General features: G+C 45.6%; 1 protein-coding gene across 1 annotated transcript in view; it reads left to right on the top strand.

Annotated features, from left to right (window-relative positions):
- KCNK10 (potassium two pore domain channel subfamily K member 10) overlaps positions 1–16,951 on the top strand; it is a 130,700-nt gene that overhangs the window by 102,577 nt on the left and 11,172 nt on the right. Inside the window, exon 5 of the mRNA XM_044230936.1 lies at positions 15,511–15,697. Within this exon, the coding sequence (XP_044086871.1) occupies positions 15,511–15,697 (187 nt within the window). The remainder of the gene's footprint in view (positions 1–15,510; positions 15,698–16,951) is intronic.

Below are 16,951 nucleotides of genomic sequence, written 5' to 3'. Positions count from 1 at the left end.
AGTTCTTTATATATTTTGGATACTAACCCTTTATCAGATATGTCATTTGCAAATGCCTTCTCCCATTCTATAGGTTGTCTTTCTGGTTTTTGTTTTGTTTTTTATTTTCAATTTTTTTCCTGTCAGCTTTGTTGATTATTTGTCTTCACTCTGCAGAAGCTTTTTATTTTGATAAAGCCCCAATAGTTTAATTTTGCTTTTATTTCCTGTGCCTCAGGAGACCTGTCTAGAAAAATATTGCTGCAGCTGATGTCAGAGAAATTACTGCCTGTGTTCTCCTCTATGACTTTTATGGTTTCAGGTCTCACGTTTAGGTCTTTAATGCATTTTGAATTTATTTTTGTGCGTGGTGTCAGAAAGTGGTCCAGGATCGCTCTTTTGCAGGTAGCAGTTTTCTCAACACCATTTGCTGAAGTGTCTGTCTTTGCCCATTGGACATTCTTGCCTCCTTTGTTGAAGATTGATTGACCATATAACTGTGGGTTTATTTCGGAGTCTTTTATTCTGTTCCATTGATCTATGTGCCTATTTTTGCGCCCATTTCTTTATTTGAAAAATGAGGTTAAGGTAGTAGCTCCCTCTTTTCTTACTTAGTTGATGCCTGAGAGCCTGCCTGATACCTGGTCAGTGCTCAGTAAATGCTGCTACTGTCAGGACAAGTGTGCCATTTAGTGATGGGGGCCCAGAGGAGGGACTTGTGAATTCTAGCTTGTGTTTGACATCACACACACCTTCAGGGCAGCACCTGTCTTATGTTGCATAATGATGGGTTGCTCTTTTAAAGAAAACATACAGGCCTTGAATGTAGAACTTCTATGCCTTTTCTTTCCTTTTCCCGTACCCTTGCCATACCTGCTCAACACTAAGCACTTTGGAGGCATCCGTACTTCAGTAAATACTTACTGGGATTGTGAACTGGTTGGAGAAGGGGAGATGAACCAGACTCCTTTCCATGCACCCAGGGTGCACAGGCCGTTGCAGCACCCCCACAAATCTGAATGCAGAAGAGATGCTTGCTGATGCTGCCCTCAGTCCTGCCCTTCTTGGGAATGGGCTTGGAGGTGCATGGGCTGGAGGAGTTTAGGGAGCAGCAGTAACAGAGGGAATCTGATAGGCAGGAGGGCTTGGGTCTGGGACAAAGCTCCTTATCAGACATTGTCCTACAAAGAAAAGATGCCTCGGCCAGGACTCAGAGAAAGAATACAGAAGGTCTGAGCGTGCCCCTGCTGTTCTCTCTGAGCTCTGCATCTTTGGGTGCACTTAATAGGCTGTAAATGTATATGCTGACGTACCTGTGACACCCCATCATGTATGTAGATTCCAGTAAAAGGAAAGTCAAAGAATGAAAAAGAATTTATTTTAGCTACATGCTGATTGCTTCTCAGCTTGTGTGTACTTTCCCTAGACCCTGAACACAAGGGCCAGTTCATATTTTTAATAAAGCATCAAAATGTTCCCAGACTTTCTTTTACACCTGGCCCCCAAATATCAAAAGGGGCTTGCTGTGCCACACCCTGTCTCTCCTGTTCAGATCCTATGTGCTTGCCTCTATGGCTTTGTTTAGATGGAGTGAGATCCTCTCTGTTAGTTGTTTCTGTTCCTTGGCACAAGTGAATTATTTTGTTTTGTTTTGTTTATTTTTTAAAGTAGGCTCCACACCCAGCATGGAGCCCAGTGTGAGGCTTGAACTCACAACCTTGAGATTAAGACCTGAGCTGAGATCAAGAGTTGTAACCTTAACCAACTGAGCCCCCCAGGTGCCCCAGCAGTAGTGAATTTAACAGAAACATCAATAGTCCTTCTACATGAGCCTATTTATTTGGCTGCCTACCTATCTGCACCCCCGCCCCCCCCCAACAGCCTGGTTACCTCTTCCTGCTGAGTAGGTACAAACAAATGTGTTGGGCATCTCCGATCAGTCAACAGGACTTTCCCTTCCAATTTAACACCGCTTTGCCGTGTAGTCTGAACAAGGAACGGGGCCATATAGCATGCAGTTAAAAAAAGGATAGGAATTTATGTATGATTTTAAGAATAGAGTACAGAGAGCTTCTGTGTGATTTTTTAAAAAATGAATTTTACTGAGTACTGAAACAGAGTTGGCAGCAACACTAACAAGAAAGCAAGTATCAACATTTAAAATAAAACGCAGACCTATCAAGGCCATATGGCGTTCTCGCAGGGGTCTGGCCACTTTCTTTGGCTTTCGTCCTTTTTCTGACATCGCCGTTTGCTTCTTGCCTCTGCTGCTTCGGGTTCTGTATTTCTATGAGGCACATTTCTCTTTTACCTTCCTTTGGAGGCTCGTGAACCTTTTCTCCAGGGAAGAGGAGGAAAAGGACCTGTCCAGATGGCCCCGTAACCATGGACACCTGCTTCTGGGAGCCACTGTGGGGGGCAGTTTGAGGACTGATAAGATTGTCGCCCTGCCTGAAGAGTGGGCACACGGCTTCCTATCCCTTTTCTATTTTTAAAAAAATGACCAGGGGCACCTGGGTGGCTCAGTTGGTTAAAGCCTCTGCCTTCAGCTCAGGGCATGATCCCAGGGTCCTGGGATCGAGCCCCACATCGAGCTCTCTGCTAGGCAGGGAGCCTGCTTCCCTTCCTCTCTCTCTGCCTCTCTCTCTGCCTCCTTGTGATCTCTCTCTCTCTGTCAAATAAATAAATAAAAATCTTTTAAAAAAAAAGATCCTTTTAAAAAAATTAAAAAAAAAATAAAAAAATGATCACATGCCTTTAGTGTTAATAATATTTCTAGAAATGTCTTGAATTCAAATTCTTCTCTTATTACTAGGGAAGCAACAAAAAGGTGATCTGACTAACCGTATTTTGTGAAAAGCTTGTATCAAAATTAAAAAAAAAAAAGCTACGGTCAGCGTGATTTCTTGGAGTGAGGTCCTTGAGGGCTGTATTTGGGGGTGATATCTCTGCTCCCGAAGGGGAAAGCCAAAAGGCCCGTGTCTACACTGAATGTGCCGTGATCTCATCTTGGGATGGGGTATTTATGGTGCTTTGGACAGTCCCCATCACCCTCCAGCTTTGAGGGTAAATGTCAGCTCTTCAGGGAGGTTTTTCTGACTATTTATTTGTCAGAGAAAGAGAGAGAGAGACAGCGAGCGCACAAACAGGGAGAGCAGCAGGCAGAGGGAGGAGGCAGGCTTTCTGCTGGGCAAGGAGCCCGATGTGGGACACGATCCCAGGACCCCAGGATCATGACCTGAGCTGAAGGCAGATGCTTATCCGACTGAGCCATGCAGACGTCCCTTTTTTCTGACTTTTGAATGAGGTCAGCACCTGGCATTCCCATAGCACTTCATACACCCCTAGAATAACATTCATCTTCCCGAATTGGAGTTACATGTTTGATGCCTGCCGTCCCCGTCAGCCTGAGAGCTTCTGGGGAGCCCTGTCCTCTCTGCTCCTCAGCACAGTCTCCAGCCCAGCGCCTGGTACCCGGAGAGCCCGTAGTCCATACCCGATGAGTGAGTGAATGAGCATCGTCACACATTTTGGTAGGGAAGATGACCTGGAAACCAAAGGTCGCATCATGTGCCAATAAGTGTCAATGGAAAAAAAAAAATGTCCTGGGCTTAACCTCTGAATTGCCATTATTTTGACGACAGGGTGGTCCAGTAGGGGAGCTGTCCCCTGACACTGCTTATTGCGCATGGCATATGGTATTTATGTACCAGGGACTTTTGCCTCATCAGGCAATATCCATAAGTGACATTCTACAGACTCTTCAAGTCGACCTCGAATACGATGTACAGTTGAGTTTCATCCGGTGCTTCTCAACCCTGTCATACCCAACACCCTCTTTTATAGCAAGTGTTCCTTGGTGCCCATTTACAACACTGAAATGAACCTCAAGGAGAATGCAACTGATGTACGCCTCTCATTCTGCCAGTTTCAATATTACTTTCCAGCTCCAATATGAAGGAGAGATAAAAGGTAGGCCATTTAGAATAAAATAATATGCTTTAGTCACAGACACTTGGTCATGAAACCCTCTGGGAGCCACCAGAGCGGTGAGTTCCTCCGCTCCAGACCGCTCAGCTCAGGTGTGTCCTCCCAGTGACGAAGATGCCACAGGGGATGTCCCCCCCCATGATGTCCTTTTCCAAAAGGAAGAACAATTCACAGCAGGGTTCCAATTAGTCAAAGTTCAGCCTTTTTGCAATGTAGGTTGGAGTCATAGTCTTATAAAATTATAAAAATTATAAAAAATAATAAAAAATTATAAATTATAAAAGTCTATATTGAAATCATGCTGGAAAAAAATTGTGTGCACACGCGTGCATGAATGTATATTTATACATGAAAGGGAATTAAGTTCTCAGGTCAGGTAAGTATAAACATGAAGTTTCCTCAGAGGGATAGTCAAAACTCACACAGAATTTGGGATTGTTGTCTGGTCTGGCACCGGCTCTCACAGACAGGATGTCTGAACCTTCTCACCCCCTCCCGCCGCAGGCCAGGAGGGCCCCTCTGATCGGTGTGATGACCAAAAACACCTCACAGATTTTCCAGTCACCTCCTACAGTGTCATACTCTAAATGGGGTTGTAAGGGGGGGAAAAGGCCGTCCAGGGAGCTCCTATGTAACTTCAGGAGTACATGCATATAATTTCTATCCTTGTGTAAATAGCCATGTTCAAATAGCCTGGACTCTCCTACTGAGACAGTTTTGTGCTATTAATATTCAGTTTCATCCTGCAAATGTGTACTGTGTGACGTGTGTGTATGTCCATCGTCTGGGTCTCTGTGTAATATGTTCCCCTTCTAGCGTCCGACGTGACAAAACCCGGACAGTATATCTCTTGGTGGCTCAACAGTTTTATTTTATGTCCTTCGTACGTTAGCTTCCCTTCAGCAGCTGCTGTCCTGCTTTCCCCGAGTGCTAACAAAGAGGCAGCAAGTGTAGAAAGACACACTGCATGTTCAATACAACGACTCCCTGTCATTGTATTGAACATGCAGACAGCATGTAGTTGGACAGCAAATGGGGGACGCGCGGGTCGGTTGACTGGGGAACGCACCGGGACCAGAGACAGCCGGAGGAGATGGGACACTCCCCCCAGAAGGGAGAGGGCTTCCTGCGAGAGGCAAAAGTGAAATTGTGTTCTGAGGAGCCAACAGGAGTTTGACATGTGTAGAAAGGGGAAGAACATCCCAGCAGACAGAACAGAAGCATGAGACGAGACTGTGAGCCCCAGTAACCGATTCATTCTCTTTAGCGAGTAAGCTGCGAAAAGATCTGGAATTGTAGGCAAGACGGAGAAGGCCAGTGGCTGCTTGCCAACAGTGGGGCTCCCCAGCACTTCTGCTCAGGAAGGGGGTGGCCACGTCCTGTGAGATGAGGAGGTGGCAGGACAGCAGGCAGGATGCAATTACCGCCTTGGAACAAGGCCATGTCCTCACGGCGGCCACCGCCACTGTTGGCAAATTGTCCCTGGGATCCTGAAGGCTTAGATAAGGCCTTCTCTTTTCACTTTCCTGTGGGGAGTATAGGCTCCTTCTCTCTTCCAGTGTTCCCTCAAGGGCATGGCCATCATCTCTTTCCCAAAGCAAAAGACAGGCTGCCTTGTCAAAGACTTTGGTGTGATTTCTCAAGAGAGCCACGCAACATTCAGGAGCACGGTCCCCCCTGTTGCCTCTCTCCCTTTTCTTCTCCTTATCCCTCTCCCTTCCAGCCTTTCCTTTTTCCTTCATTGCAAAGATGACAAACACAACATGGCCATCGTACAGACTTTGGAAAACAGAGTACAAAGAAGAGAATAAAATCACGTAAAGACCCATCGTCCAGAGATCTACTGTTCACATGTCGATAATTGTGCTTAGGAATCTTTTCTCTTTGCATCTTTAGCCCCAAATGCAGCTGCACTGGCAACCAGCGGGCCCCACCACAGCCCCCCTTCCCAGGGTTCTCTTCCCTCTGGAGCCTGCGGGGGCTGTCCCTGACGTGTGCCCCATCCTGGCTGCAGCCCGTGTCTTCCCTGTTCACTTGTCTGGGTTGTCAGTCTCCGCGCTGACCAGCAGCCTCTCTGGGCGGTGCCACGGGTCCCTTCCTGCAGGGGCTGGACCCTCTGCCTCAGCTGGCCCAGGGTCTGATCCTGCTCTCTCCAACTCTCCTTCCCAGGAATGCTTTCAGCCCCTTCCACACCACAGCTGAAACTAACTGTCATTTCTGACAGGACTTCTCTGAAGACTTAGAAATCTTGGGAGATTGCCCAAGCATTTATATATCATGTCACATTCAAGTTCGGGCTGGTCTTGGAGTTCAGAGTTTTCTGCCTGTCACGAGGACCCCTTAAGGCCATGTCCCTGATTTGCCTGCCGGAGGCGGAGACCGGCTTACCCTGACCTCCAGGAGAGGCACCTGCAGGCAGGCAGCTTAGCTGATTGAAGAGAAACCAACTAATGGATAATTTAAGCAGAAAAAAAAATTTTTTTAAGGGTGTTAGATAGCTACTGAATCCCTGGGCTGGATGGAGACCCAGACTTGGGAGGTACCCAGCCAAGAACAATGACCCAAATCATGCCACAGAACTGGTTCCAGAGGAAGCCACTGCCTTCTCTCACTGGCACAGATAGAAGCTGGCCCTGTTGCTCCCCCCATCTCAGCCCGTGATTCTGGGCCCTAGATGCTGCTTCTAGAACCACCCTTGTGACTGCCCTTGGAAATGCGATCTGATCGCTTCACGGTGGCCACCAGCCCCAGGATGGAACCCACATGGTCTCTGCTTCCTTATGGATGGTGTGTCCATTGCTGCCTGTCACGCCACTGCCCCATGGAAGCTTTCATCTAGTGCCGTCCAGTTCCAACTGGATTGGGGGCAAAGTTCTCACTCCATGCCTCCCTCCTGCTTAGGGTCCATGTCCCTCCATCTCAGTTCAGGAGACTTAGGGGGAGCCAGGATCCCTTTGAGTTGGGCTGCGCACAGGTGCTTGAGGGAGTTGTGTCCACGTGAGAGAAGGGTTGTGCCTCTCACCCCTTCCTCCCCGCCCCTGGCCCTCCAGGCAGCAGGTTCTGCTGATGCCACTTGGAAGACCCTAAGAAGAGGCAGCCCCTTCCACCCTTCTTTCCTCTCCAAGCTGTATGGCCATCCTGCCTTCTCTCTGTCCCTAACCTTAGCCCAGTCTTAATGAGTCTGTGGCAGAGAAGAAAGTGGTTCTGCAAGGATGTCTCTGGGAATCTTTGCTCCTCCCTAGGGATAGCCTTAGGATACCAGAGAGAGAAAAGAGGAAAACACAGAGAAAACCATAGAGGGGATACTCCAAGAAGAAACCTGTCCCCTGTTTCACTAGCGTCTGAGTCCGAGTATGACTTAGGTCTCTGTGGTTGGGGAGCCTGGAATGCGTGCTTGAGTCTGCACTGGGGAGGCTGAGAGAATGCGTCGCTGGTATGCCTCAGCCTCTGTGCGGGGAGGAGGGCCGTTCTGTTTTCTCATCAGTGACTTTAGCTCAGTAGGTACACAATAAATATTTATTGAATTTAAGAACAGAAAAGTTACAGAATTCTACTCCATTCACAGGCTTGGAAAATTTTCTGCTAAAGAATCTTGTCTGATCTGGATGTTTCTATCAAGCTGCCTCAAATGCCAGTCTTCCTAGTTTAGGATTAATTTCTGAGTGATTTTTCTGTGAAGCTGTGTTTCATTCTTCTTTAAACTTCTCTGTCCCAGTCTAACTAGAAAGCACAGGTGTATCTCTTTCTATCTTCTCGCTGTTTGCTTTCTGTCTTGCAAACAATTCAGCGCAGGCCTGTCTGGGCAGCCCTCTTGTACCTCAAGGAAACTTCTACACCGTCAAACTGTGACTTCATTTCTGCTTTGTATACTCAAATTCTTTTTCTCATATGTGCTCATCCTTCTCGTGGACTTTTTTTTTCTTGCTTCTCATTGTCTCTTTCTCTTCTAGTTGCCACGTCTTTTGCCCATATAATTTCTTAATGCCTATTTCATTATTGTCTATAGTTTTATGAAGGTGAGAAGCCCTGTGTGCTTTCATTAAAAAGTATTTGTCTAGAAAGAAGGAAAGGCGTGGTGTGACCCTTGGAGAGCATTGCTAGCCACATCCCCAGTAAAACCCAGGGATTTGCCCAGGTATTGACTCAGTGATACCCATGTGGGTTTTTAAGGTATTGATCTAAATCTGGCTGATCTTGGGGGCTTTCTCCAAATCTCCTAACAGGCAAAATAAATAGTAGGTCACAGAAAAGGCATGCTTCTTTGTCACTAACCTTGATTCCTGGGCATGTAGACAGGTATCCTGGGCAGCCCACCAGAAGCTCACCAGGACCTTTTCTCTGGGCTGCTCATTGCTGAGGATGGAGGTATGGGGCTGTCTTTTCTCCCACACTTCCTGGGTACCCTTGGATGCTGGTTCCTGTGAACAAGGACATGGCTTGGAGATGGTCTGGAAGGACAAGGAGGAGTCAGAGTCTCCTTGATAATCCCCAGTGAACCACTTATTTTACTCAGTGTGTTACATGGCTGCATTAGGACTCTTGCTTCCCAAGGTCCTCCCTCAGCCTGTCTTGTCTTTGTGGAAGGTCCTGTCCCTTCAGGGAGTCTCAACTGGGGCCTGGCCTACCATAATGACTTCCCCAATTCCTCATCTCCTTCTAGGACAGGCCATTCAGTAGGAGGTCCATTGTAATTTCCTTCCTTTTTGCTTTCATTATATGTGTTCCTCCTTGGTGGGGGGAGGGGGCTACAGTGTCAGGAAGGGAACTCACCTTTCATTGAGGAGAACTTACCCCACTGAACACAGTCTGACCTTTTTCTTCTTCATGGCGAAGTAATTATTGAGCTGTCACTAACATTAAAAAAAAACCATGGTACCAGGAGGACTATGGAGAAGAGAATTGAGATGGTGGGGGTCTTTGAAGGAGCCAAATAAATAGCATCTCTTTTTTTCCACCTAAGATATGAGCTGATTGACAAGTAAGACAAAGGAGATGATGTACTGAAGCCTAGCATTACTACATTTTCTCAACACTGGAGAATATGGTTTATATCTGTGGAAAAATGGGTTTCTTTCTTTCTTCTTCTTCTTCTTCTTCTTCTTTTTTTTTTTTTTTTGAAAAATAGGTTTCTTAATAACAGGCCCAGAATTAGAAAATCATGAGGCCACTTCTAGAGGTCAGCTTGTTCCCAAAAGAAAGGGAGAGGAAGAGGCAGAGTGTTCAGTTCCTGGGTCAGAGTAAGGCTGGAGAGAGGCCATGTGTGTTAAAGTAGGGGGAGTCCCCTGCAAGAGAAAGAACATTGGGGTGGAATCTTGTTTCCCTGGCTATTGTAGATTGCTTGGCCAATGAACTATGACCTCGAACCCTGTTAGCAGGGAGGGGAGCCATGGGGAGAGAAGAGGGAGGCAACTTCAGGTGTGTGTAGCATTGTTACTGCAGTATTACTCTTGTATGCTCTTATATATGACAGTGGGAGGGCATTTTGGGGTGGACGCATTGTTCCCTATGCTGCTAAAATCCAGGTAAGGTAAGTTTACAATTTGGATAGGTGAGCCTCTAGGTGGGGTATCTGTTGGGGTTGCTAGGAGTTAGTCTGTTGAAGTGGTTCATAAGGAGGTGTGCCCAACCTCCTCTCCTTTCCATGGGCTTGCTTTCCAAACCTCAGCTGAAGAGAAGGACCATTCTTCAGCCCAGGTTACATGTGGGTGTTTCCTGCATTGGTGTGATTGCCTCTGAGTTGTTCCAGGCCCTGGGACCCAGTTTCGGAATGCCTAGCTACCAGAGACCCAAAGATCATCCATGATGGTTGGCATGCTTCTGTATTCCACATACCAGAACTACGAGAATATTTCTTTCTTCTCTCGCAGGTGATATTTTGAATCAGTGGGATGTCATTAGGTTGCCTTCAATAGTTAGACCAGGGTGGACACCATGGACAGCGCCACAAAGCCTGCTTTCAGCCAAAGACTCACAGGTTCCCACGCTGCCTCGCCCACTAGCCTTCCAGTATGTGAGGAAGGAGCTTCGCTCTCTTTTTAAAAACTGCTGTGTCCCTTGTAACCAGCACAGCCCCTGATACGTAAAAGGCCCTTAAAAATTATGGGCTGAGTGAATTAACAGGTTGTATTTTGAGCACAAACTCTGGTGTTCTGATGGAGTATTATCTCTGAATACTAAAAGCCACTGAATTCTAGAACAGAAAACTTTTAAAGATTTTAATGAAAGTGTTCCTGGAGTAGAACCGCTGAGAATTTTTATTACTTGTGGATTTAAATTTTTTTCTATCCCAGGTGAACCTACATTGACATCTCAGTCAATGGCTTAATTGTATCTACCCAAAAGCTTTTTCCAAAACTTTGCATGGTGATACTAACCAAACCCCAAATGGGCCAATAATCTGTGAGATGCTGCAGTGTGGCTCAGACAAAACTTGGTGTGTGTGTGAACTCAGCTATCCAGCTGAATAGAAACAAAATACAGTTGTGTCTTCAGCTTTTGAGGAGGACGTTTTCCAAAGGCTCCATGGAGATTTTGCTGCATGATTCTTACTAATGTGTGTTTACAGTGTCTCTGCCGTGGAGATTATAGGCAAACGGTGTTTACAAACTATCCTCATGGTATATAGAATTGCTAGTATTACGTAGCTGTTCACTGTGACGTTGAAACTATCTGTTGGAACTGGACCTTTTAAAAAGAAATCTGTATGGCACACATCCTAATATCAGAAAATAAAGTCAGTTCTTCTGTGAGGCAGTTCCTATTATCTTTCCACTTTGAGAAATTATTCTCAGTTCAATTGTATTACCATGGTGATGTGTTTGCATTTCAACAAAAACCAAACCGAACCAGACCAAAAGCAGAGCTCTGCACATGTAGCTCCTGTCCTAGGGTTTTTATGCAGTGTCCTTATCATTAAATAACCTCTCCAAGGTCCCAACTAAAAATCACATCAGAGAAGCAGTTTCCTTAGACAGACACAACAATCTGGATGGCTAATCTCAGAATTCTAAGAAATCACAAAGAGGTGAAAAGGAGAAGGGACATTAGAGGAGCAAAAACGAAATAAAGAACCAGCCCACAAATGAATAGAAATATACTCATTCTCTAAAATAAGATTCTGGAAGCAAGCAAACTCAGGGAGGGCGTTTTGCTTAATGAGATTTGGCTGTGTGGTTTAGTCCTCTGAGGTCTGAAACAAGTAAACACTTCTAGGAGTGTGAGCACGTATATCCCTCTCTCAGAGGAGACCTCTTCGAGCTGGCTCTCCCGCTCTCTGTTTGTGAAGTTTGTTTTGCTCTTTGGAATAATTGCACATAGAGTCGTGACAACAGAATGAACTCTACAGGAGGTGGGTTTTGAGTTCTTAGAAAATTCCTGCAGTTAGTGCCAATCCGGAGGCAGGAAATCATTTTGCATAATGCTATTTGCATAAGAAGGAAAGAACACATCGTTTATTCTAATCAACAAAGTGTGAAAACAAGATTTGGACAGATGTGCGCAACCATCCTGTCCCTCCTGCCTAAATATTGTATTGAACCATCTCTTCCTAGATAACAGTTTTGTTAGCCCAAGGACACATTAGCTCAGATCTGGGCTCTCACAAAGCTTTTTGCTAGCTGCTCTGCTTACTGGTAAATAAGCAGTGTGATTTTGCTTAGCAACCCCTCTCTGGAAAGACGGCACACTTCTGTACGTGGTGGCGTGGTGGGAGAAGGGGGAGGTGAGGGGAGGGCAAGGAAAGTGAGGTATGTGCCTCTCTCCAGCTGGTTCCTGACATTGCAAACATTATCTACAATTCTTGGCAATCTCGGAAGGATGACGAAGAACTAGGGGGAAATTAATGGAAAGGCAGAGTTTTCAAGATTGTGGGCTGAGACTCTGAGAGCTCAACCTAGAGGCAACACAGAAGAACCAAGAGAGAATGAGGACCTTTTTCTCATTAACAGTGAAGTAATTATATGAGATAATGTATCCAGGAAGCGACAACTAACAGCAACTTTCTGAAGCTACACGAAGATTATCTTAAGCCAGACATGAGGGAGCATTCCTCAGTAGCTAAGGGTGATATTAAATCTGGGACTGTCCACATCTGAGAAAACATTTGAAGTTCTACATCAAAGATAATCATTAACAGTCCCTGAGCACTTAGCAGTGTGCAACACTTTTACAGACATATTTAATCTTCCAAACAATCCTGTGAGGTGGATTCTTGATGTCCATATCATAAAGGAAGAAACTGATGCACAGAGAGGTGGAGAAACTTGCCCGAGGTCACACAGCCATATAGCAGTGGGGATGGGTTGTGTCTCAGGCTGTCTAACCTTGGACTCCACATTCCTAAACACCCTTTTGCAAGTGGTAGTGCACAGTTGTGGGGGCTAATGGGGATAAGAAGCCCAAAGATCACTGGATGACGTGTAAGATGGTTTGTGGTTCCATCTGGAAAATGTGTTCAATTAAGGTAACTGTTTTTGTTCTGTTTTAATATCTAGAGGGCAGCAAAAACATGGGTATCCAGAATACTATATATTGCTAAAACTTTATGTCCTCATCTCTTCCTTTTATAGCAAAGTATGGGCATACACGTTTCCATACACATACGTGCACACACGTGTGCACGCACACAGACACACACACGAAACTTGACTTCTTAAGTCCCGAAAATACCCCCATGATTGAATTCTCCAAGCATGCACTGAACATCACCCTAGGATGTCTGAAAGAAGAAGCCGAGGTTTGCCTCGGGCGGTGAGGAGAGTGGTGGTGAAATGTTTACCTTGCCAATAAACTCTCCAACAGATAACCCATTTTAGATACCATTATTTCTCCTTTGTTACATAGCTCCCTCCCTGCCACCAGACAGATCCTGTCCTGTGCTGCCATCCTTTCCGCCCACCTCAGGGAGCCCAGGAATGTCTCCAACTCTATGTACTTGCAAGCCCTCCTTTGCCAACCTCAGCCTCATTTGGATTACAGTTGTGTTCACATCCTAATTTATGACTTAACAAGTGTCTCACAAACATTTAATTTCATTATGCATTTGAGGAGGACAGTTTAGAGAGGAGGGGGAGAATGATGTTCCCCCTGCCAGCAATTAGATTCATTTAATGTGATCTATGGTGAAATCTCCTTTTGGGCTTTGGATTTTTATACATGTCTATAAACAAAACTAGGCTAGTAATAGATAAGTTCCTGGATTCTCAGAGGGGCTCCACTGCCCTTACCAGGTCCTGCTCTAATATTCAGCCTGGAAATTCATGGGATGGGTAAGACATTCCCATCGCTCTCAAGTGACTCATCTTGTCATGATACTTTCATGAAAAAAAAAATAACTGGAATTTTCATTTGCAGTTTCAGCAATATCAGTAAATTATATATATATATATATATATATATATATATATATATATTGCAGATGGCTTTTCCGAGGAGATGAGAAGGGGACTGAAAAAATATGGATCAAATAATTTTTCCCTGTTCCCACTTTATACACTCAGTGCCCTTTTGGGAGTTGGAGCACATGACTGCTTTTCATAAAGAAGGATTGTATTTCCTTAGGTTTTCCTGTGCATTTTTAGGGAATATATTGATCTCAGAATGGGAGTATACATAGTGCTGATTTAAGATTCTTGCAAATAAATGTTCTCCACTATACTTGTTCTTCATTTTTTTTTTAAATTTTTATTTATTTGACAGACAGAGATCACAAGTATGCAGAGAGGCAGGCAGGGGGACGGGGGAAGCAGGCTCCTTGCTGTCCACTGTACTTGCTCTTATTTGTTGAACTAAGTCCTCCATTTTGTCGTGTTGAACATACCTGGGACTGGGACCCCAGGCAGGTGGGGTTGAAGGTTTCTGAGCCAGGAGTAGAGCGGACAGCCCTCCCGCATGTCTAGAACTTTCCAATAAAGAGACTGCACTGACTTTTCTCCCACAGTCAAGGGGGAGAGGATGGAAACCCTAGTCATCTTCTTGACCAGCATTTCCACAGTTGATCTAAGTGGCTCTCTCTTGACCAGCTCTGTCCTGGGAAGACAGCCAGAGGTGTTACTGCTTATGACTGAAGTTTAGGAATTCCTGGACTGATCACAGAGTAAACAACTTTTTATTCCCAGTCTTCCTTTCCAGGAGGGAAGCAGCATGGTGTGTTGTTCTTCATGGGGGTTAGTCTGGTTGATTTTGTTGGAGGGGGGCAGGTGGGAGCGGGACTCTGCGACTTTGTGTGAGCTGGGAAATTGTTGAGTAACTTGAAGTCTGGTTCCATCAGTAAGCACTGGACTGGGAGTTAATCACATCAGAATTATAATCTTGGTTTTGTCTCTAATTAGCAAAATCATTTTATGCTAGTCTCTCAACCCCTCTTGGCTTCTGTTGAGTATATGAATGTGAAGTTCTCTCTGTGCTCTGAGGTTCTCTGCCTTCTAATTTACCAGAAGGCAATGAATAGAAAACAGAGCTCATGATAAAAGTTTCCTATATCCAGTGCCCTACCTGTGGTGTATTTTTGCAGAAAATCAATCTAGGTGACGGAGAAAGACCCATGCACTCTGATGTGTATGGTTTTGATCGGGTTATGGTGCTACGGCTCCTTGAGGACAATCTACATGCTGGTCCTGGGAGCTTTGAGAGGACTATAAGGGTTATTCAGCTCAGAGGCCATACCAGTGTTGTCCTGAGTGCATTCGAGGGGAATGCCAGTGATGCTCCTCGTCCACATCTGGACTTCACAGGCCCCATTCCTTTGGGTAACATCTGTCTAATTCCCAATCTAAAGGCTTTCCCCTCTTGACTGGCTCCTGCAGAAGCTCCTATTAATTTAAGCAGTAACCTGTCGGTCTGACTCAGACTCTTGTCTGTCCCTGGTGGATAACAGAGCATGAACGCACCGCAGTGCTGGCTCATGTGTGTGTTTCAAAAGAAAAGTATGTCACGAGTGTACAGCTTCAGCAGGGAAGGATGGTGAAGAAGCTAGAGTCTGTCTCAAATGCGTATGGGGGTGGCTGTTTTCTTATCATCTGAACATTAGTCTGTTTAGTGTGTTTCAGGTCAGCTGTGTTTTTGTTTTTTTTTCCAACACATTCCCTTTGATACAAGAGAAACGAGGTGCTGAGTCCATCCCTACCACTGTGGAAAGAGCTCCAAACCTGTACCCTCCTGGAGAAGGGTCAGTAACACCACGTGAAAATTGGCAGCAAGCCCTTCTTGGGAAATCATTGCATTTGTACTAGTGAAGAAGTTAGAATCCGCATTTGGGCTGCAGTCATGGAACCACACACATGACATCCAAGGCATGATGGGTTTCTTGACCCGGGGCCCACGAACAGACTTCGCTGGGTCTGCGAACCACCTAGAGCCTCTGAAAACTTCTGTATGTGCATTTTTCTAGGAGAGGGTCCCCAGCCTTCATCACATTCTCCCAAAACTGCCCATGACGGATGAAAGGTGAAAAGCCACCGACATAAAACATTCTTCTTGTGCCTCCATCTTCTGAACCCAGGGTGATAAAGCTGACTTGCCTGTCTTTCTCCTTTGCTCTCCCAGAAAAAGCAAGTGAGCCAGACCAAGATCCGGGTCATCTCCACCATCCTGTTCATCTTGGCCGGCTGCATTGTATTTGTGACGATCCCTGCTGTCATTTTCAAGTATATTGAGGGATGGACCGCCTTGGAGTCCATTTACTTTGTCGTGGTCACCCTCACCACGGTGGGCTTTGGTGATTTTGTGGCAGGTAAGCACCCTGGGCATCCCGGCCACCAGGGCTCTGGTGGGGAAAAGGTTCTGTTGATAATGCTTTTCAAAACCAAGAGAAACTGTGTTGTAGGAGAAGCAAATGAAAACGGCTCAGTGTCCCTACTGCAGTGCACGCACTCATTTCAAGCCCATGGCTCCATGTAATGTAAAAAGCAGCAGATTCTGCTGAGAAATGAAAGGCAGCGTCTTCCTCCCCAGAGTGCTCATTGCCCTTATCCTATGAATCATGCATGAGTGAAATGAATTTCTCATTGAATGTTGGACTTCTGATTTGCATTAAGGCTCCTTGAATCTATTGATAAAGGCTGTATTAGCAAATGGCAAATATGAAACTCTGAAGCCATTAGCATAAAGCTTGGCCTGCAGCGACCTGTGCGTTAGGGTTCCTGAGGCTGCCCAGGGGAGGGCTGTGTTCCCTGCAGACATTATCCTGGATCTTGCCCTGGCATAAGACTTAGGGCTCAGTTGACTACCAGGAGCTGAGAACTGTCCCAAGGGAGTACAATACTATAACGAATTCTGCATGAGTGTATATAGAAACAAGAGCCTTCATTATGAACATAGATGACAACGAACTATGTTTATGGAAGCAAAAGGAAACCACCATCAACTTCGGCTAGGGACGGGGAGTTTGAAAATGAAATGTGATCTGGCTTCTTACCTGTATGGCTTTCCCAGAATGTGGTAGGAAGGCAGGAAGAGGAGGAGGCATCCTTCTCTATCCTAAGGGATATTTCTAGGGGTTGAGACAATTGATTGTTTTCTAGTCTGAGACGTGAACACTTTAATTAAGCAACTCTGTCCTAAACTCAAAATGTTTGGGTGATGCAAGTGCATTGTGTGTGTGTGTGTGTGTGTTCTTGACTAGTTCCTGGTGAAGCAGCAGCCCGGACATTGCAGGCTGAGCTCGCAGACTTTATTTGGTACATGATCCTGACCTCTGCCTTGGGGTCTTCCTGGACTGCGGTGCTCATGAGGAGGACAGGGATCTGGAAATCTGGAAAACAGGACATTCTGGAGGGGATATTCAGGGCTCTTGGAAAGGCACATGGGTGTCTCCACATTTACCCTGATGGTGATAACCAGCAGGGTGGCCTCCTAGCTGTTCTAAATGGGCCAAAGAAACTAAAGTCCAGTTTGTAAAAATAGCAGTTTTTATTTTTTTTTTCTGTCCTTTTCACTGCCTAAGGGCTGAGCACTTCAAAGTCAAAGTGATTAAAAAAGCCGGGGT

Source organism: Neovison vison, chromosome 13 (assembly GCF_020171115.1).
Source record: "Neovison vison isolate M4711 chromosome 13, ASM_NN_V1, whole genome shotgun sequence".
In the NCBI taxonomy this organism is placed as follows: domain Eukaryota; kingdom Metazoa; phylum Chordata; class Mammalia; order Carnivora; family Mustelidae; genus Neogale; species Neogale vison.
This window is presented reverse-complemented; position numbering and strand designations above follow the sequence as displayed.